Source organism: Lagopus leucura, unplaced genomic scaffold, assembly GCF_019238085.1.
Source record: "Lagopus leucura isolate 7727_CA_CO unplaced genomic scaffold, USGS_WTPT01 Super-Scaffold_100159, whole genome shotgun sequence".
Taxonomy (NCBI): domain Eukaryota; kingdom Metazoa; phylum Chordata; class Aves; order Galliformes; family Phasianidae; genus Lagopus; species Lagopus leucura.
The window spans coordinates 11,902,776-11,924,016 of NW_024962335.1; the positions used below are offsets into that span (position 1 = coordinate 11,902,776).

General features: G+C 40.7%; 1 protein-coding gene across 1 annotated transcript; it reads left to right on the forward strand.

Moving 5' to 3' along the window:
• The first annotated feature begins 254 nt into the window (after positions 1-254).
• ST13 (ST13 Hsp70 interacting protein) lies at positions 255-20,148 on the forward strand. Its single transcript, XM_042890020.1, has 12 exons — positions 255-463; positions 3,355-3,412; positions 4,633-4,702; positions 4,795-4,865; positions 5,220-5,286; positions 5,869-5,953; positions 7,672-7,782; positions 8,746-8,848; positions 11,896-12,012; positions 12,739-12,802; positions 13,903-14,003; positions 18,267-20,148. Exons 1-12 carry the CDS (start codon positions 354-356, stop codon positions 18,393-18,395), a joined length of 1,086 nt encoding a protein of 361 aa, XP_042745954.1. The 5' UTR covers positions 255-353; the 3' UTR covers positions 18,396-20,148.
• Positions 20,149-21,241: the final 1,093 nt, after the last annotated feature.

Consider the following 21,241-nt stretch of genomic DNA (forward strand, 5'->3'; position numbering starts at 1 on the left):
CCGCGCCGTGACCGCATCAGAGAGCGCCGCGCCACCATCTTAGGCGCCCGCCGAGGCCGCCTGCGCGGGGCCTGAGGGGCGCAGCCGGCAGCCGTAAGGTTGAGCCGGCGAAAAAGGCGGGACGGCGCGCTGAAACGGTGCGCGACCCCTCACAGCCCACCTAACGGCCACCCCCGCTTCTAGAAAGTTCCGGCCGCCGCGCGGCGGAGGGGCGTGGCTTTGGGGGCGGTGGGCGTGGCTTTGGGGGCGGTGGGCGTGGCCAGCGATCGGGCTGGGAGCTTCCGCGGCGCCGCGCGGCGGTTGGGTAGGGGAACGGTTGGGTGCTTGGAGCCGTCGTTCTCTGCTCCGCCACCATGGACTCGCGTAAGCTGAGCGAGCTGCGGGCCTTCGTCAGGCTGTGTAAGCAGAACCCGGGCCTGCTGCACACCGAGGAGCTGGGCTTCCTGCGCGAGTGGGTGGAGAGGTCGGTCATGGGCGACCGTGGGGAGCGGGGCTGGGGAGGGGGGGGGGGCGGCGCCCCGCGGCGGCGCGGGGCCCCGCCGCGTGGCTGAGGAGGGGGGCGGAGGGGGCGCGTTGCAGTGGTCGCGGGTTCGAATCCCGCCGTGGGGGGCGTAGAGGCACCGACCCCTGCATGCCTGAAACTGCAGTCCGCTCTCCTCACGGCGGTGCCTCAGCGCAGGGCCGCCCTGGGGCTTTCTCAGATCTGGGCGGGAACCTGGCTGTGCGTGCGTGTGTGTGTGTGCGCGCGAACCCAAACAGTGCTACTGCACGGCGTTCCACGCTGCTCCAATGAATTATTTATTTCGGTTCCTGTGCAGTGATGCTTGAACTTTTTGATGCGTCTTGTGCGGTTGTGGGAATATTCCTACTTCACTCTGCTTGTCTGTGCGGTGCCCGCAGCACGCGTGCATAGGAAGGAAAGGCGCAGAGTGCTTGAACCTGCTGCGGGCCCTCGGTCCCATTGCTAACGTGTGGAACCTCGCCGTGGGTTACATCCATCCCTCGGTTGTGCAATTCTGAGTGTTTTGGGGCGGGGGAAGAGAACGCTGCTGCCTTTGGCCAAAAGAAGCGTTAGGGAATGGAGAAACAATCTCTGATTTGTCATTTTTTCCATGCAATGCAGAGAGCTCTACTGTCCAAAATTTGTTTTCATAGAGGCTCTTTCTGGTTTTGCTCATGTATTTGAGCTAAATATTTGATGAAGTTGTACGCTTGGGAATGTGGGACGGTGGTCACAAAATTACATTTCACGTGGCGCTCTGGCAGTTTGGTGAGCTGCCCTCCCTTCAATTACAGGCTCTTGTAGGGTCTCCCCTTTCTCTGCAAATGGCCTGAAGCTCATCACAGCCTGGCTTCAGGTGGGAGCAAACCCGATGAGTCTTCTGTCTGTCAGTTTATCTGTGGTAACCTATAATTATATAGGTTAGTCACCAAGGTGATGTTGCAAGTGGTTACAGAATGACAATTAAATACTAATAAAATTCTGATTTGTTTTTGTTTTTCTTAGACTCCGTAGTTTGTGAAATAGCACATATGAAACTGTGTGTGATCTGTATATGTTAAGTGCATCTCGTAAGAGTTCAGAGCTTGGCTGGGGCCTCTTTTGGGGTATGAGGAAGGTAGAGGAGACTGACTGAGTGCTTTTGGTCTTGAACAAGGTGCCAGACTAAAATGAGCTGATCTTGAGCCCTGTAATTTGGAATTGTTCCAGAACCCAAATCTTTTAGCTCAAGCTGTTCTTAAATATATGACTGAAAGGTGGGAAGGTTATTGACCTACTTGAATTGGAAGCTTCGGTCTTTGTCTAGTAGGTATAGCCAGTAAACCAGGCTTTGAAGAAGTCTTACTGGGTTTTTTGTTGTTGTTTTAGTTGGGTCCGTTAGATGGATTTATGTTATTTGTGAGTGTTGTTTCTGAAGTTGTAGTTTCTTACAGATGTGCAGCCAAGGGTCACCCAGACGATCCCCATGATGGACAGTTCTTGAACTGCTTTCTAAGAAAGGGTTATAGAATTGTATGCCTTACAATTGGCCTGCAATGGTTAAATAAAAGAAAAAAATAGGAGGAACAGTTACTACACGTAGTGTAATTTTTGCCTAGCTCTCCAGTGATTTATCAGATTGCAGTTGTGCAGTTCTTGGAATATGATATAGATTAAGCAAGGGCAATACACCGGAGGTGCATGTACATTTTTGTTATAGCTTCCCAAGATGCTGTTTGTTTGTTTGTAACTTGTGACTTCTTTCTTTTTCTTGAGATCAGTCCTGATGTATGACCTGTCCATCCTGCCATTTACCTTTCTCTTGCTCTTTCTCCACAGGCTGTGTCCCATCTGGGGTTTTCAGCCCTTTGGGGCTTGACTGTGAGCTGATGCCATAGGGGGGGGAGGGGAAGGCCTGACTTAAGAAGCTGTAGGATCTCAGTGCTAGGATGTAATCTAGTTGTGCTGATTCCTCAAAGCAAAGTCCTGTGCCCTTCTGGGTCCTCCTGCATGTGTGCCCACTTCATTAGCCACTGTGTCAAACCAGTTGTGTGGTTCCTCGTTGAGCTGGTTGAACCCATTGAGATGCTGGACAAAAATGTAGTTGTTTTTTTCCTTTTGGAATATCCATAGCCAAAGCAATCAAGAACTGTCCAAAGAAGAATGTAGAGCAGAGTGGATGGGTGGAAAAGTAGTCCTAGGAGCAGATTGCCAGTAGATATGATTAGATGTTATATGAAACAGCTGGAGAATTCCACCTGTGCTTATTTCTGACTGCTAAACCAAGTCAATGTAATATAGAAGCTTATTCTATATTGAGGGAATACTGTCTATACAAAGAATGCTATTTAATGGGTAGTGGGAGAAAGTCACAGATATTGAAATGCATAAAAGAAATGAAATGGTTTTCTTGGCAGCATTTCTTAAAAATTATATAAGCATTTTAGATGAGAAAAATATCATGGTAATAGATATTTTTTAGTTCTCTTAAATGTTTTGGTCTGTTTCAAAACTAATTATAATTTTAATGGGAACTATAATAAGAATACCTTGTCATGAATTGAAAAAAAAATAAACTTGCATTTTCAGGGGAAAAAAAGGGTGTTTCAGCCAAAAGGCAGCTTTCCTTTGTGAGAAAAGGTGGTGTGTGATACACATGAGTACAGATTACGGTGGAGACCCAATGTTCATTGCACTGCGCTAGGGAAAATACGGTTCATGTGTACTTTTTAATTGCTTTTACAGTGAATTGCACTGTTGTATTTTTTGTCATAACAGAAGGCTGAGATTATCAGCAGGACTCGAGTCAATAAAATACTTGGCATTGTTTTGTTAATCTTATTGTCTTTTCTCTTCCCTAATTTGCTGAAAAGCATGGGAGGCACAATACCACCTGCTCCAGCCAGTACTTCCACAGATGAGACAAGTAAGGTGAGATGTGAAGAGTTTGTACAAGATAATGTTTGGACACTGCAAAAAATGATTGGGCAGGAAGAGAGAAGCAAAAATTGCTGCTAAGTTTTACCCAGACAGTGTGGGTGAATGCACGGGTGAATAATTTTGGGAGGTAAGACTGAAGTCTGCTCCACTGCATCGTGTGGGTGACGGTTTGTTACGGATGGCTTTCTAGTTTGTTTCAGTTGTTATCATGCTCCATTTCCTTAATCGTGAATGCCTGATGTTCTCAACAGTGCAAATGGCATACAAAGTCTTGATTGCTCCTTTTTATGCAGTCATTACCAGTTTATAAACCTCTTATGTAGCCATTGCTGGCTCAAATTATAACTTCACATGACAAGAAGTACTTGCAAGCATGATAGGTGGTAAAGAGTTGAACTGTCAATTTTTGAAGACAGTATTGTGGAAAAGGTTATTTTTTTCAGGAGAGATAATAAATTTGGCTTTTAGATATTCATAGGAGAATTGCCTTGAGTTTGAAATTATTTTTGGGAAAAGGAGAATGCTTATTTTGGGATTAGCAGGACAGTGGGTACTGGAGTTACTGGTTGATAAGAACTGAACTCTGTTGGGGGTTGTTTATGTGTAGTGAGTATAGTCTGTGGCCCTGAAAGTACAAACACAGCTTCTGCCTGTCATAAAGGAGGATGTGCTGTGTGGTGGGATGCAGAAGAACGTACTCAAATAGTTGGAAGCTGATAGGAAAATGTTTGAAAGAATATTGTGTGTGTAAATAGCAAGTATCTCTTGACAAATAAGAAAACAAATTTTAATCATTGATGCTAGCTTATTGTTCCCTATAGAGGTCCTTAGCTTAGAAGTATTAGGTTGAGAGAATTTTTCATCCAGATGATGCATCTGGAAGATTGCAAGGGCTAGTTAGTATTCATTGCAAGACTGAATTGGGTATTATCTGAATCATTTTGTTTTGATTATTGAATTATACAGTCTGAAAGACTGGCTTTACCAATAATAGAAGTTCCTGAGTCAAGATCTGGGCTTTGAATTATTTGCATGCATGACAGACTTAATCTCAGAAGAGGAAAAAAGGAGATCTGTATCTGGAAAATAACTGTTTAGCCTTAGAGCAGTCGTATTCTGTGAAGATTGGTTCTGGATTTTTCAATGCCCTGCTATTTATTAGAGTAGAATCTCAGTCAGAAATACACACTTAAAATGCATTTCTTTTTCAGGGTAAAGCAGAAGAACAGCCAGAAGAACCAGTTAAATCCCCTGAGCCAGAAAGTGAAGAGAGTGACTTAGGTGTGGAAGACAGTTGTCGTTATCATGGTTAGAACATGATTCTGGAAGTCTCTGTAAATGTGGTCTAAATTTGCTGTTTATTTTTCCCCCAGAAATTGACAATGAGGGAGTGATTGAACCTGATAATGATGACCCTCAAGAAATGGGAGATGAAAACGTGGAGGTAAGCACAAATCCTTCAGTGGCTGTTGCAGCAGGAAAGAAGGGGACAGGTTTTGAGTTTAGTCAAGAATAACAATCAAGGGGGGGGAATTAGTACTTCCCATTAGCACTAATAGGTATCCAGCTGCTACTTTGAGTCTTCTAGTTGAAATCATGGTGACTAACATCTCCAAGATGGAAGCAGAAAAAGAATGTTTTTTTTTATACTATGATTTAAATCTAAATTAAACACAAACTTCTGAAGTCAGAAAGGTGCAGCTTCCTTTGGTGCTGTCTCAGTGTGACGCTTCCAGCCTGGACTCCATAACCTTTGGATTTCATCTGTGCGTTCCGTTCTGTTTGCTTATTTTCGTAGGTAACTGAAGAGATGATGGATCAAGCTAATGAGAAGAAGATGGAAGCTATCAATGCCTTAAGTGAAGGTGATACATTGTTTGCTTGTTTTCTAGTACATATTAAGGGACATAATGCTTGGTGCTCCTTTTAAATACAACAAAAAGAAACAGACCTTAATAAAGTGTCTTGGACCTTTGCAAGCACCTCCAAGAAGCAGAAAGCTTACTTCGTATTAGATATCCGAAACTAACTAGAACATGAAAGCTTTTTTAAGTACAGTCTTCCCCATGTGGCTGTAATTTGGGGGAAGTATTGCAGCACCTTAATAATACATCAACCACTATAGTAGTTCCCTGTGTATTATTAATGTCTCTAGTGGTTTGTCTTGATGCAGTGGAAAGCTGCATAATAAAGAGGTGGCTTCCTATGTGATTGCATATGAAGTCAAACGTACAAACATAACTCTGAAAGGACACCCTCTCCTCATGGTTCCAGAATTCACTTCGAAGTTTGTTCTTCAGTAATGTGGCAAGGATGAAAAATTGATTTTTCCTTTGATAATGTTCCATTCAAGACGTAGCTGGGGAATAGCACCATGTAAGGTGTGTTTGGCCAGTTGGGTGTAGTTGCTGCATAATGATGGAAACTTCACTGGTGCTCTTTTTCAGGTGAACTTCAGAAGGCTGTCGATTTGTTCACAGATGCTATCAAGTTGAATCCTTGTTTGGCTATCTTGTATGCCAAGAGAGCAAGGTAAGTCATGATAAACTAGTGATGTATGTTTCTGTCCCATACTTAAATCAAGTCTTCGTTTGAGTTATGTATGGTTGTTGCTTTTTTGTATTTTTTTTTTATCTGTTTGGTAGGGGCTGGTGAAACAAACGATACATTGTATCTCTGTGTAATTAAAGTATGGTAGTAAATACAGCAAGTTAGTGAGTTAATTATTCAGAATCCAAAGGCTGTGATTCTCCACACAGTGGTTTTTTTATTACTTGTATTAACAACAGGAAGCACCTGTTTCTGATCTATTATTGAGTAGTCCTCTGAAGGATGGTCCAAGTCTTAACACTGAGAGCACTTACAGCAGGTCAGTCCAACAGCACACCTCATCCAGCCTTCTGTTGTTGTCAGTGGTTAGCAGTCGCAGGTGCCTGTAGAATAGAATATGAAAACAAGGCAAGAGGGGTGATACTCCTGCAGTTTTTTTCAGCCTTTGGTTCATCTCATCTCATAGGATTGTTTGAAGCAATATCTTTATACTTAATAGCTCCTGATGGCTTTTTCTTGTCTTGCTGTGATGATGTCAGTCTCCTCTTGGAAAAACAAATTAGTATTTGCAGTGTTCTCTGGCAAGGAGTTTGAAAGCTTAACTAAATTAATTATGTGATTCTTTGCTTCCTGCCTTGAATTTGTTGTTTCATTTGCTTCCTACTGATGTATAAAGGAACTAGGACTCTTTAAAGGTTTCTTGTTCTTGGTCTCCCTACTACCTCTGATTTTTATAGACTGAAGTTGTAGTGTGTGTTTTTTGTTTGTTTTTGGATACATTTTCTGTTGCAAGCTATAAGGTCCTAATCTCCTTCCTTGTACAGAAGGAAGCAGCTCTGTTCTTAAGATGATGCTGCTGTTCTTGGAACTTTTTTCAGTTCTATTACAGCCGCCTTTGAGGTGGAAGAACCAGACCAGAATTTCACAAAGTATTCAAGTTGAGGTCCATTATAGGTTTAGACAGTGATTTGGTTATGTTATATTTTGATTACAGTCTTTGTTTTTTTGACATTTCTGTATTGAGAAGCTTAAGAAACTGTTAACAAGGTGTTGAAATCAGTGTACAGTGCTGCGTTAGTTGAAGAAATGCCTTTCATGGGGGCTTGGGAAGGCATGAGAATGTTTGAACCGAGACTCTGCATACACCATCAGAAGAGTGCAGGGAGCAGCTCAGAATGAAATTAGATTTTGAAGTTGATCAGGCTAAATGATGAAACGGTTGCTCATTTTGTGTAGGCAACTTAAAGCTGACGTGCTGTTGTAGTTCCTTATTGTTCTAATAATTGATCTGTACAACCAGTATGATAATTAGCTCTTTATCTTACTGTTATTTTAAAGACTATGGAGTGTATAATGCTGCTAGCTTTGTTTTGTTCTACTTGTTAGTTGCTATTGTCTACAGATGGTAAGCAACATGAAATTGAATTGCACTTTGCATTTCTTTTTCACGTGCATTAATGTTGTTCTTGCTGGCAAGGCTCAACTCTGAACACTGAACTCTCCCACTTTTTGCTAATGATTCACATACCACTGTGAGGGGAAACTAAATTTCAGTGGCTGTTAGCACTACAAACTCCTTCTGAATGTAGCTTTTTCAAAAGCATCTCATTAGCCTGCCTGTTAGTCATCCAAAATTATTTCCAGCTTAAGTTAGTAACTTGGTATTTCAATACATACAATAAATGTTCTTATTCCCACAGTGTTTTTGTGAAACTGCAGAAGCCAAATGCTGCCATTAGGGATTGCGACAGAGCCATCAAGATTAATCCTGACTCAGCACAGACTTATAAATGGAGGGGGAAAGCGCATAGGTAATAAACTGCAACTGATGTCAATGTTCTCTTACTTGGAGAGGAACGGTTTTGTTTGTGCTTTTTCTTTTTCTGTTTCTCTGTGAACTGTCAATTTTGTATGTGAAAGAAGTAGTCGTGAGCCAAGAGTCCAATATCTTAAGTGTATATCTTACAAGAAAGGAAAGATGGTGGTGATTTATTGATGGTGACTTAAGAATAATCCTGGCACAGTCTTCTATTTTTTTTTCCTCCCTTTAATAAGCCATCTTCTAATGACTTACTGTCATTCGGAAAATTGTTTTCTAATCATTTGCTAAAGATTAGGAGTTTTGGCAGCGTGGGATTTATTTGTGGCGTGGAGCCTAACTGAGAAGGCTGGAGCATGGTTTGGATTAATGTCTGTGAGATGAAGCACTGTGACCCCTCAGGAATGGCAGCATTCACTTAACTCTTTGATTATCACAAGTTTGTCTAAATGAATAAGAAGTAGTGCTGCACGGTAGTTTTGATAACTGTTGGGTTAAGACATGGTGCACTCAGGTAGGTAGGATGTTTAAATGCTGAGTAAATGTGCACTTACGCTGGATTTGGTAGTAGTGTAGACTTGTACAGAGCACTGAATGTGTAGCTTCACATTGAGCATCTGCCTGTTGAGTGTTTATTGATGTGCTTTATGTGTTTGGGTAGAGTACCTTCTCCCTGGGAGACCGTTCTTGTTCATAGCAAAGAATGACACGAGCCCATTTCATTTTTCTTCCTGATTTTTACGTCACACGAGAGTTACAGTAAAGATACGAAGCAAGCAAGCATACTCTTAATAGCATTACAGAGCACATATTACAGAAAACACAGTGATTATTAAATTTGGAACCATGTGGGTAGCTGTGGAAAAAGTTACCGAATGCTACGTGGTTGTAAGTACACAAAACAAGTGCTAACTGTTTGCTTTTTGGCTTCTGAATGCTGTCTTCTGAATTCCAGACTTCTGGGTCACTGGGAGGAGGCTGCTCATGATCTTGCTCTAGCCTGTAAACTGGATTATGATGAAGATGCTAGCGCCATGCTGAAGGAGGTGCAGCCAAGGGTAAGTGGGAAGGTGATAATGGAGGTCCCTCTTTTTGTCTTGAGATTCTTGGGATATGCATGGTGCTATGGGAACATTCATGTGTCAGTGTTCATCTGACACTTCAAACTGAGTTTAGAAATGATCCTACCTTCAGTCACTGCTGTTTTAACTGTTTGCAAATGAGGTCCCTGGGACTAAGTATATAACCTAACAATGAAATGTTCCTTTTTAAAACCTGGGCAGAAAAGTGTGATGTAGTTATCCAGCGATGTTATCACGGTGGTGATGTTTTTTGTTTTTATTTTTGCTGTTCTGGATTTTTTTCTTTTCCCCAAAATGTTTCCAAACTAATCAGAGCTTCATCCTATATGTTCTACAAAGGAAGCCTTCTTTGGCTGTGCTTTCATTTGTCTACCCCATGAGGGCAGCATAATTTCTTTGAGACCTACATTCAGTTTTCCTCAAGTGATTGATCTCAATGCTGTTCTAATAAAGTGCTTGTGTAACATCTGTAAGAACATGGATTGTAGGCTTTCTTTCTCTTCTCTTTTACATGTTCCTTTGAAGCAATTCTTAGACCACAAGTTGCAGTTGTTACACTGTACTGAGTTTACATTGCAAGGTCTGGAGGAGGGTGAGGATGGTAGTTTATACCTGTGGTTTGCAGAGCCAGTTCCAGCCAACTCCAAAAGTGGACCCGCTTCTGGCCAAAGCTGTGTCCATTGCAGCTCTGTGATGATGTGTATAAGAAAGGGTAAAACATGCTGTGCAGCAGCTGTGAGAAGGAAAGGAGTGAGGAAGGAGAGGGAAATGATCAGCTGCATAGACAGCAAGATCAGTGAAGGAGGAAGGTGCTCCAGGTGCTGGTGCAGGGATGTCTGTGCAGCCTGTGGTAAAGCAGGTTGTTGCCTTGGAGCCCATAACCTCACTGTTGCTCTGAGGGAAGATGCAAACTTTGAAAGGCCCCCTGCTTGGAGGCTCCTTGCAGGAACTACAGCCTGTGGCAGACCCAAGCTGGAGCATTCTGTTCCTGATGGAATGTACCTGCATGGAAACCTATGTTGGAGCAGTTCATGAAGGACTGTGTACCATTGGAACAGAAGAAATGTGTGAGAAGGCGGGAGCAGCAGAAAGGAGCTGTTACAAGCAGGCCATGAGCCCTTTTCTCAGTTCTAGCTGTGCCACTTGGAGGGGACGAAGTAGAAGAATGAGAAGGTTGAAGTTGAGACTGGGAAGAAGGAAGGGTAGGGGAAGGTGTCTTTAGTTTTGTCACTGTTTCTTATCATTCTAATTGGCAGCAAGTTGAATTGGTCTTTCTCCAGTTGATTCTATCTTGCTAGTGACAGTCATTGGTAAGGCATTTCCCTGTTGTTGTCTTGACTCATGAGATTTTTTTCATTGTTTCTTTTCTCCTATTGTGGAGAGGGAACAAGAGAATGGCTCAGTGGGCATCTGGCAGTCAGCTGAGGTTAACCTGCCAAATACATAAACATTCCCATAGCAAACAGCTCAAGTTTTCAGTCTTCCTGCCTTGCCTTTGCAGAAAACGCTCTCGCCAGCAAAACACCAACTGAAACCATCTTACAAGCCATTAGTCTTCTGTGTCAGAGACTATTGATCTGTAACACATCTGCTAGATCTTATGTCTTGACCTTTTTTTAATAAGAGGTATACGTAATGATTTGCTGAGAGGGAACATGCACAGAAAAAGCAGAGTATGCCTATGGTGTGTTGAGACTTACTTGCTGGAGGTGTGCCAGTTAGTAGATGCAGCTTGAGGAAAGAAGTGTATGATTTTTCCATGAAGTGAAAATGCTGGTCTCTTCCAGCTGAACTATTCACCATCTTTTGTAGTACTTCTTAATTAAGTAGCACTTCTAGTTTGAGTTACGTTCTGAGAACGTTTAACTTACCCTGAGAAATACTTAAAAACCATGAAAGTTAAAACTTTAGGAACTTTTGTTAAAAAAAAAAAAAGTAATGGAGCTATTTCATAGCTGTAACATGAGATTCTGATGGCATATACTGCTTGTGGTGTCAGTCCTGCTGCCTGCAGTGTGCATTCTGTGGCAGATGTACTTTGAGAAATATATGGTAGGAAATCTATATGTAATGGTTAAAATAACTTGTATCAAAAGTCAAGAACTTACAAATCAGTTATTCTTTTACAGGGTATTTTGAGGGAATAAAAGAGTATGCGTATGTAGGAAGGGCTTCCAGCTGTAGTTTATTCTAGTTCAGTACTTCTCTTCCTCAACTTTGACTTACTGATTTTACTTTTTAAAATTGCTAATGTAAGAGAATGTTAGAGTACCTGTTGTATATGGTATTGTCCTTCAGAGCTCTGCAAATTGTGAAATGAACTGTGTTTTGTAACAAAGAAGCATTCTGGTTTCAGGAATGATGCTGCAGTTAGAGTTCTGTTATTAAGATGAGCCTGGAGCCAGGAGCTTTAAAGAGCTCATTGTTAATGAGTCTCCTCCTCTGGAGCTGGGCTGTTGTTACCTTTGAGAAGAAGACAGGAAACAAACTTGCTCCCACCTGCCCTCCCTTGCTTTGATTCAGATATTCTTTGGCCTGCTTAAGACTGACTGTGTGTGCTGCACCTGGAACAGCAGTAGCACTATGTACCAAGTGTGTCTGCAGGAGGAATTACACTTCCTGTTATTGTGCCAGTGAAAATTCCTTTCTCCAGGGGCAATTGCTGGTGTTAGCCTCGTAGAAATTAATATTTCAGCACAAAAGCAGGAAGGAATGTGGAACTACTAAATGTTAAAGTTCTAACTTCAACATTTGTACATTTAACACAACGTAGGTCCTAGAGCTTTACAGGAAAAAACATACTAGAGTGAAGTGCGTGGTCTGGTGAATCCAGTGAGGACGTAGTATGTGCAAGTAACTGATTGTGGTAGAGAGGAAGTAGCACTTCTGGGATGTGAAGTCAAATCTTATTTTTAAGAACTGGTGAAAATAGATTATTACAACACTTGTGTGTATTTGATATTGAAATGTGTTATGCAGTGTACTAGGAAGTGGCTGAAGTCTTGTAATTGTATTTGCAACAGGCTCAGAAAATTGCAGAGCATCGCCGAAAGTATGAACGGAAACGTGAAGAAAAGGAGATCAAGGAGAGAATGGAAAGAGTGAAGAAGGCACGAGAGGAGCATGAGAGAGCACAAAGGGTGAATGCTCAGGCTTTAATGTTGCTTACCCGTTTGGAGAGTGGCGTAGTTATTTTATTTTCAATGAGTTGCATGGGAGAATTGCTTTCACTTTGAATCTTAAATCTTAGGGAGTTACTTGATTTTTTTGGTTACTCGACTGATGATGGAATCTGGAGAAGAGGGCCTTTTGCTGTATCTGTACCTGTTGCTTATGGCAAAGATAAGCTCTGGTATCTCTAGGAATCTGCATTTCAGGAATTCAGTTACTATATGACTGTACTAGAATATTATTCGCCTAGTATTTATTTCCAAAACTGGGAGGTTTTAACTTCAAAATAATCCTTTGTGTCATCTCTGCACTTCTATCTACAGTTCACTTTTTTTTTTTCCTGTTTTACCACTGTATTTTTACAGCATGTGTTAGGGGTGGCAATTGGTTCTAAAAATTAAGCTAATGGGCTAAAACTGACCATACAGTTAATGGTCAGTAAAAGCACACTCCATGGAACTTAACTGCAACAACGTATGAAAATAAGAGGAGCTATTGCTGTTTCTTGTCTGCGGCTTTATGTATTGTGAAGTGCTTTATTTGATATAATTCCTTTAGCCTGTGAATATTAAACAGTCTCAGCTTTTTTTTTTTTTTTTTTTTTTTTTTTTTCTTCCCTCCTAGAACCTTTTGAACAGTAGAAAGCAGGCTGCAATTCCATAGCTCTGTTTGGAATTATATGCTTTTTTCTACAGGAGGAAGAAGCAAGGCGACAAGCAGGAGGAGCTCAATTTGGTGGTTTCCCAGGTGGCTTCCCAGGTACATGTTTTTAAGCACCAATACTTGTTACTTGAAGTGACTGACTGGTTGTTTTTCTTTTCCCATATACAGTATTATAACCACAGTGTAGATAGCATTTATTTTCAAGATGGGGAGAGGAAAAATGTTTTATGAAGTTTAAAACTTGTCTATAAATAAATATCTGAGCATTTATGAGTGGGGGGACAGATGAGAGATTCTTTCTCTTAATTGCATTGCTTCTGGGTAACAAGTAGAGGCAAGACCAATCAGTAATCATGATTGATGGAGTGAAAGGATTTAGGCATGAGAAAAGAAAGATGTAACATTTGCTTAGTGCATATATATGCTGAAAACATAGTATAAAATTTTCTGAATTACTAAGGGTGACTTGGACACATCCTGCTTGAGAACTAGAGTTGTAAAGCTGAAAATTGAGTTGGATGTTAGCTTCCAAACATTGCAGTTTTTCTTATAGTTTAACAGAACAGTTTCTCAATGGAAATGTTGCGATTTTTAAACAGTTCTGTGAAGATCAGACTTTGTGTCATTTTTGGGTACAGTCAGTTGCAGAGAAGCAGTTGTGAGTGCTTGAAGATCAAATTGTAGTTGTGGTGGGTTGAATGCATGCTCCAAATAAATTGGCTTCAAGGGAGGCAAATAGCGACCATATCTGCCTCAGGGATTTTTTTCAGTTATGATTTTGACTTTTTTTTTCCCCTTCCAAATGTAAAGCTCTTACCACACATTGAATGAGCTTGGGACACGCTGCTACTGATTCAATTCTGCTATCAATTGCTCATCTCTTGCTTTTGAAAGTCTGAATTTCTTGACTTGATATGTACATCAAGTTAACTAGAAAATAACTGTATTTGTGTACAAAGTGCTAGACCCTAATTAGGTCCTCCTGTTCGATTGGGTTAAAAACACTGGAAACAAATTGCAGGTTTTCACAAAGCCCCTGCTTTCCATTCTTTGAAACAGCCCTTTGCTCTGTGCAAGGCATAAAATTGGGGTGTATGAGTGGAAATGTGTTTTGTTCTGTTCTGTGTCAGTGAGGGCTCCTGCACAGATGAGTTAAATGTTCTTCATCACGCGTTCTTGTGTCTTGGGCTTTGCAGGTGGATTTCCTGGGGCTATGCCTGGCGGTATGCCGGGAATGGCAGGTATGCCAGGTCTCAATGAGATTCTCAGTGATCCAGAAGTCCTTGCGGCCATGCAGGTGAGTATTTGATTAGCTCCAAAGCTAAATGCTCACAGTGAGGGAGGAACAGCTTAGGGGAGCCAAGAGAAAAAGATGTGACCCACTGAATAGCAGTGAGGGTGCTTGCTTACTTCTGTTGTGAAATTTTCTCCTTGTGTGTGTAGCTGTTCCAGACTGTCTGGAATCTATTTTTTCAAACTGACAAGGACTTAATTAAAGGTGTCGTGTTGTCCTCTTTTTTTCTTTCCCTACACATCCTTCCCACTGCCCCAGCCTTATGCTTGCATATAATCAACAAAATCATATACTGGATAGAGTTTTAAGCTTTTTTTGAGTCTCTGGTTATTTTCTATACAGTGTGATTCATTTCCTCCTTTTTTGTGAATGCATCCACACTGTGGTGAGGGGTAATGATGCCCAAATGAAAAATCATTGTTAATATTGTTGCAACACAATGTATTGCAATAATGTTGAGAATTGCCTTTCTCCTCAGGGAGTGAAGCAAAATAGTATCAGAAGAGTTCCACATCTGGTATTTTCTAAATGTATGTTTAGAAAGCCTACTTCCTTGGTAGGCTTGATTAACTACTCAGTTGCTTAGTTGCTTAGGTCATTGAACAGCTGTGATTGGCATCTAAATAAATAAAAGCATTGCATTGGGCTGTCATTTGATATGCCCTGAAATCATGAAAAAGACATGGCTTCTCATGCAAAAATTCATGAGTCCCCTTAGTAATTGCTGGTTTATGGAAACACACCTTTATTTACGCTGCCACAAACAATCAAACTGTCCAAAACAAACAATAACAACAACAGAAAACCCACAACTTGCAATTGCATTCATGACTGGCTCATTTATGCTCTAATACAGGACTTTGAAAGTGGCGTTGTGGAAAACACCTCTGAAGTGCAGTTAAATGTTGAGTGCTTAATACATGCCTTTAAAAAGGCTCCACTGCATGCTGATTATATATGCTCCAAAATGTTTTGGTATTCTGTTGCAAGAACACAGATTGATGGTGTTTTCTCTAGAGTCTGTTAGCAAAGCTTCAAGATTCTCATTGACTTCTTTTGCACAGTACTTAAATCTAGGTAAGATTTAAATATCTGCACTACCTGCTCCTTACTAAAATATTTGATTGCAGTCTTATATCCTTCCTGAATCAGCAGCACAAGCTGTAGTCTTAAAAGAGTAGGTTTTACTGCTTGGCTTGATTCTGCTCAGTGCAGCTATGGAATATTTTGAAGGATGATGGAAGCTGATAGCTGTTACTGAGGCTAGCAATGAGGTTGCAAATAAGTCTGAAGATTCTGATTCACACAAGTCTCCCAAATCATTTATATCAAAGTGTTATTTTAACTGAGAGTGTGTAGAGTCTTTTCATAGCAAGGAGTCGCTCCTGAAACTGGAGTTTTCTGAGGGTGAAGACCTTCCCAGTCTCTTCTGGATTAGTGTCTATTAACATCTTTATGACAGCTCTCCTTGAGCTTACATCAGTATATGCTTCTTCTAGTTGTTTTCAAGGCTTAAGTGAACCAGGTGTGATTTTTCTGCAGTGAGTTCTAGTGTATGTAGCTTGCTCTGAAATAGTGCCTCCTGCTTAGTTCTGTGGAAACTACAACAGACACAAAGAGCGCAATACTTGATAGTGTTTTGTAACTACTTGTAATTTGCACTAGTTTTCAACATAGTCAACACCATTAACTATGCTTTTAGTTCAGTGATGAGCAAGAGCCTGCATGCCACACTTATAAAAATCTGCATGGCTGGCTGGAATGTGGCTTTTCTTTCACATCACTGTTATCACTGCTGAAATGCACCACCCAAGACTTCACTATGCTCACACCCACTGTTTGGTCTCCATAAATGTTCAGCAAGCATTGGTGACTTTCAACGGTTGCTTTTTTTTTCCACATGGAGCAATTCAGTGAGATGCCTTTGCTTCATCTGCACTTCCATGTCAGACACCATTTGGTCAGAATGCCCCCCTGCTGCCCTCTGTCACATGGCAGCAAAATGTAATGGAATATTGGTGAGAAGGTTCAGCTTCTACTGCCATACCACCACCATCTGCCTCTGACATTCTGGGCCCACATAATAAAATAGGAAGCATTGCTTTCAGAGCAGCCCTTGGGCAAGTGATATGGAAATAATGGATGAATTTATAGTCACCAGAAGAAGTAGCTGAAATGGGTAACTTGAGGTGGGACATCTGGGGAATGTTTTGTTCATTTTTACCATTTTGGCTGTCAGGAGGGTGTTGTAGTATTTCAGATCTTCTATGCACAACTTCTGAACACAGTCATATTGTATATAGAGAAACACAAGTAGTCATAATCAGATATAAATTATTTTTTTAAAAAAGAATGATGTAAAGTGCATCTAAGGACTGCTTACTTGCCATATGTTGAACGCAGACTTGTGCCTAAATGTGTAACATAGGAAAAAAAAAAGAAAATTGTGTTTTCCCTTCACAGTGTTACTCATTCTTCAGCAGCTGAAGACAGGACCACTAGAAAACTGGATGTTTCATTAGCGCCATTTATACTGTCATTTCCCTTCCAGCTTTCATGCTAAGTGATTCCATGTGAAACAGTTGACATTTAAGTAACCAGCTTTAGTAGTGTTGCTCATCAGTGTGAAGCCTTGGATGTGTATCATCAGCCTTAAACATCTTAGTAAGCACTGTCAAGTGTTTGCAGGCTTTTGGGGAGTCGCACAACAGCAGAATAACTGAATTCATAACACATAGAACACCTAGTGTGAAATTGAACACTTATCGCTTATTTAGTTGTGCTTTAATAAGATTCAGTGACTAAGCTGATTTATCTTCATGTTCAGGATTCATATACACGTGTGACAACACAGATATAACAATACAGCATGCTCTTCATAGTCTTATATGCTGAGATTGGAAATTGAGGTTCGAGTTTGTGCGAGTCATCTTCCTGTTTTTATAGGAATCCTGTAAAGTGGAGGAAATCTATTCAGAGCCTTTTCTTCTGAACCCTACCATCTTAGAGAATTGGCAGATTCCCTTTTGTGGGGGAGATAAAACTCGTATTTCTTTTGTGAGAAAGATAAGACTTGAATCTTTCAGTTCTCAGCGTGTGTAAAACGTGACTTAACCACAGGGTGATGTTGGAGTGCACACCCACCAGAGGCAGTTTTGGATCAGCCCTTGTTTAAGGACTGTAGTCTGTGTCTGGTGCTAAAATAGATACATGGTGAGTGTTACTGTTTCACAGACATCTTCTGAGGAAAGATTGTATCCCTCAATGGAACTATCTAAATGCTAGATTGAACAGAAGGTGGATTTATAGCTTCATACTGCACTTAATAAACAGTCTTTGGTTTTTTTTCTGGATTAAAAACGATTCTACATGGGTCGCTAAAAGTAATGCCTCCTATTTATTTCAATGGAAACCACAGTAGATGCCGAGCAGACAATAGCACTGCTGAAACACAGCGCTCACCACCTCACTGTGCTTAACATCTGCTCTTTAATTTCCATAAACCTTCAGCAAGTTTCAGTGAATGTCAGCAGGTGCCTTTTTTTTGAATGGAGAAATTCAGTGATACACCTTTGCTTCATGAGCACTTCCATTTAGTCAGCCTTGTCCTCTGCTGCCATCTGTCATGTGGCAACAACACATAACGGGGTGTTGGTGACAGAGTTCTGCTTCTACTGTAATACCACCACCATCTGCCTCTGATGTCATGGGCTGACATAATAAAGTAGGAGGCATTACTTGTGGAGCAGTTGTTATGGTTCAGTAAAGGCCAAAATTATGCTGGCCATACAGGAAAAAGTATTAATGTTTTGCATACTAAATAGTGAAGATGATCTGTGTTCTTTTGAGCAGTGTCACAGAATCACAGAATTGTAGGGGTTGGAAGGGACCTCCTGAGATCATCGAGTCCAACCCCCCTGCCAAAGCAGGTTCCCTAATGTATATGTGAATGCATTTATTAACTATGACACAAAAGTGCCACGAGAGAAGGTTCTCTTCCAGTTGTGATTTCCCAGAGAAAGTGGGGAATACCTGAGAATCAGATGTCTTTTCAAAAGCCAGGTGCTGCTGCGTCATCTGCTCACAGTCCAGCGGATTAAAGTTTCTGCTGCTGAAGGAAGTTGGGTGAAAGGGATGTGTATCAGCTACTGCATGGAGGGGGGTATTCTGCCATAATTGGTTTTCCTGATGCCAGGAAATCTGCATGCAGATCTCTGTGGTAGACTTCTAAAAATGCCCTTGTTTTTGCTTTTTTATGTCCTGCAGGATCCAGAAGTTATGGCTGCATTCCAAGACGTTGCCCAGAACCCAGCAAATATGTCCAAGTACCAGAACAATCCCAAGGTCATGAGTCTCATCAGTAAATTGTCTGCTAAATTTGGCAGTAAACCATAAAATCCCCAGTTCATAAAAATAATTTTTGAGTGGGAGAGGTTGATTTGGCTAACCAGTGTTGCAATAAAACAAACCATTGTACCTCTGATCTTCTTAAGAAGAGGAACTGTGTGTTCTAAGGAGAACTGCTCTCTAGCCCCAAATGTTGATTTTATTCAGTGATTGGTTTACAGCACTCAAATTATATTCAGATGACCTAGTTTAAGCCATGCCTCCTTGTCCAAGAATTGCAACGTTTCATGGCAAGTATTAAATACAGTTTAACATTCCTGTGAGAAATATTCAGGAGTGTAAGATAAAAGCCTCTCTTTTTTGTTTGGTTTTTTTTGGTTTTCTATCATTTCTTTTTTTTTTTTTTTTTCTCCTTTAATTATTTTTTCTCAGTGTACGAAAAGCAAGGAACTTAGATGAAGTCTGTCTTAATCTTGCTAGGACAGAGAAATTGGCCTACTCACAAGTAGGAAAGGTGGGATAAGTCTGAACAATTAACTGGATAAGGGCATTGCCTGCAAATACAAGTCCATATTGTTGGTTTTGTTTTTTTTTTTAAAATGAGTGACTGACTTTATATAGATATTAAAATGATTAGAATAACCATGATAGTTAGTTACACACTGGAACTTCTGGCAGTACTGCAAATATTACACTATTTTGATCACAGCAGTTGTACAGCAAAGGTGCTTTCCTATCCTTTGCACAACCTGGTATGAAGTCTGTACTGTGGAGGCCACAGAAGTTTTGTTACTTATTCAGATATAGTCCAGCATGTTTATGTAATGTTGAGTTTGGGTTTTTTTTTTAAATCAGTCCAGGTATGGGAGAGCAGCTTACTGTCTGTGCTTGTGCTCTTGTCCTTGCCCAGTTGGCAGGTCCTCTTCTGGTAGCACTCGCCCTTGGGGCACGCTTGCCAGGTTTCATCTATTTGGAAACTTTAGGGAAGGAGTCTGTTCCCATTGCTACCTCTGTCTCATTGAATGCAAGCCATCCAGAACATGTAAATATAGAGTTATAAATTGGTGATGAGGAGAATATCCAACAAAGTTGCAGCTCGGGGTTCTGAATTGGTTTGAGTCCTTATGTGCTTACAGATAGAACTTATTGGTAAAAGTCCTCTGTCTGTGTAGAGATGATGACTCTTCCTCCAGTGCGTACTGTAGTCTTCCATCTTTTTTTTTCTTTTTTTTTTTCTTTTTTTTTTCTTTTTTTTTTCTTCCTTTTTTTTTCTTTTTAAGAAAAAGAGAGAGGTGGGGAGAAGAGAGAGGAAGGTATTTTTGTAATTTCATACTTCCATGTTTTTGAGACTTGGGATACAGAGGAAAAAATGAGTAACTAAAGCAGACAGAACGTTCTTCTACTGCTTACGAATTCTGAGCACGTTGTATTCTTGAAGCTGTTTCTGTGCTGTTAATGATGTTCATTCGTCTACTGTAAGGACCAGTGTTGCCTCTGCTTGTCTTACTTAAAACATCTTTCTGTGGAAAAGCGATCACAATTAACTGTTCACTGCTTGAGTCTCAACATTAATTTGTTACTCTTTTGTAATTCTGTATCTTAAGCCATAATTGTTGTTACCAATTTTAATTAAATCTGGATTGGTGTAGGAATAAAAAAAAAAAAAAAAAGTGAATCCCCAAATGCTTTTTCTCATGCTAATGACCCTGCAGAATAAAATGTGAATCTTTTTGCTTAAGAAATATAGTTCTGAATACTTATAGTAGCCTTTCAAAATAAAGTATGGTTTTGGAAAATAAAACTTTTTGGATTTGTGTAACTTTCTGATAAAACCTATTTTGCTGAAGTTGAATGTGGGAATGCTTTAATTAAACTGTGTATATATGACCTGTGATTTAAATTAGAACTAAGTGCTTAATGGTTTGTCTTAGTGACCAAGCAAATTCAAGCTATGATGGAGTGTTGCTTTGTGCCCAGCTTTTGATCATTCTCTGATCTCCTGTTCCCAAGAGGAGAGGCTTGAAGTAGGCCACCCCTCAGCATAGGCTGAAGCTCTACTTCTACTTCATTCATGCTGTTGCCTATATGCTCTGTGTGACTTAGTCTTTAGTACAGATTAATTCCCTATGATTTCCTCTTACATCCTCTTGGCTGTTTTATCTGTCTACCCATGGCTAGTTGAAAGTCAGAAGCTACCCCAGTAGAAATGGTCATTTGTGTGTCCTGTCTGCTTGCTCACACATCAGTTACCCTTATTCAGAGCTAATTGATGCTAACAAAATCTTCTCCCAATTCTTTTGGTTTTAGCTTTAGCAGCATAGCTGAATTCTTTTGTCTGTTTGGGAATGCGCATCCCATGACTTGTTTATGTGGTCTTTGTTTTCTTTTCAGTGCTATCTGATAAGATAGTTGAAGAGATCTCTGGACCTCATCTCAGTTTCCCAGGACGCTGCATTGACACCTAAGCAGCTTATCTGCTTTGAACAGAAGTGCAAGTGCAAAAACATAACTGCAGTGGAGAAGAGCAAAGATGAGGATAGTTCCTGTTCTGGGGTACAGGTAGCTACGAGCAAGTAACTTTTCTGTTCAGCACTTGCTCCAGCATTTACTGGCAGTCTTGAGGTTAATTGCTCCATTGCAGCACAAAGAAGGGATTGTGCTTATCAGTACAGCGGCAGTAATCAGCTCAGTTGACAACTTGACTTTGAGAACAGAATATTTTTTAAAAATTGCTCTCATTTCACTTTTGGACTGTGAATAAAGAACACTTGCCAAATTAGCTTGGTTTTTCTTAATTTGGAAGGTAGTAATTAGATGGGTGGGAGCCAGACTGTCTCAGATTTGGACAAAACTGGGCTGAATGTGTCGATAAATGAGTATTAAAAAGCCATGTG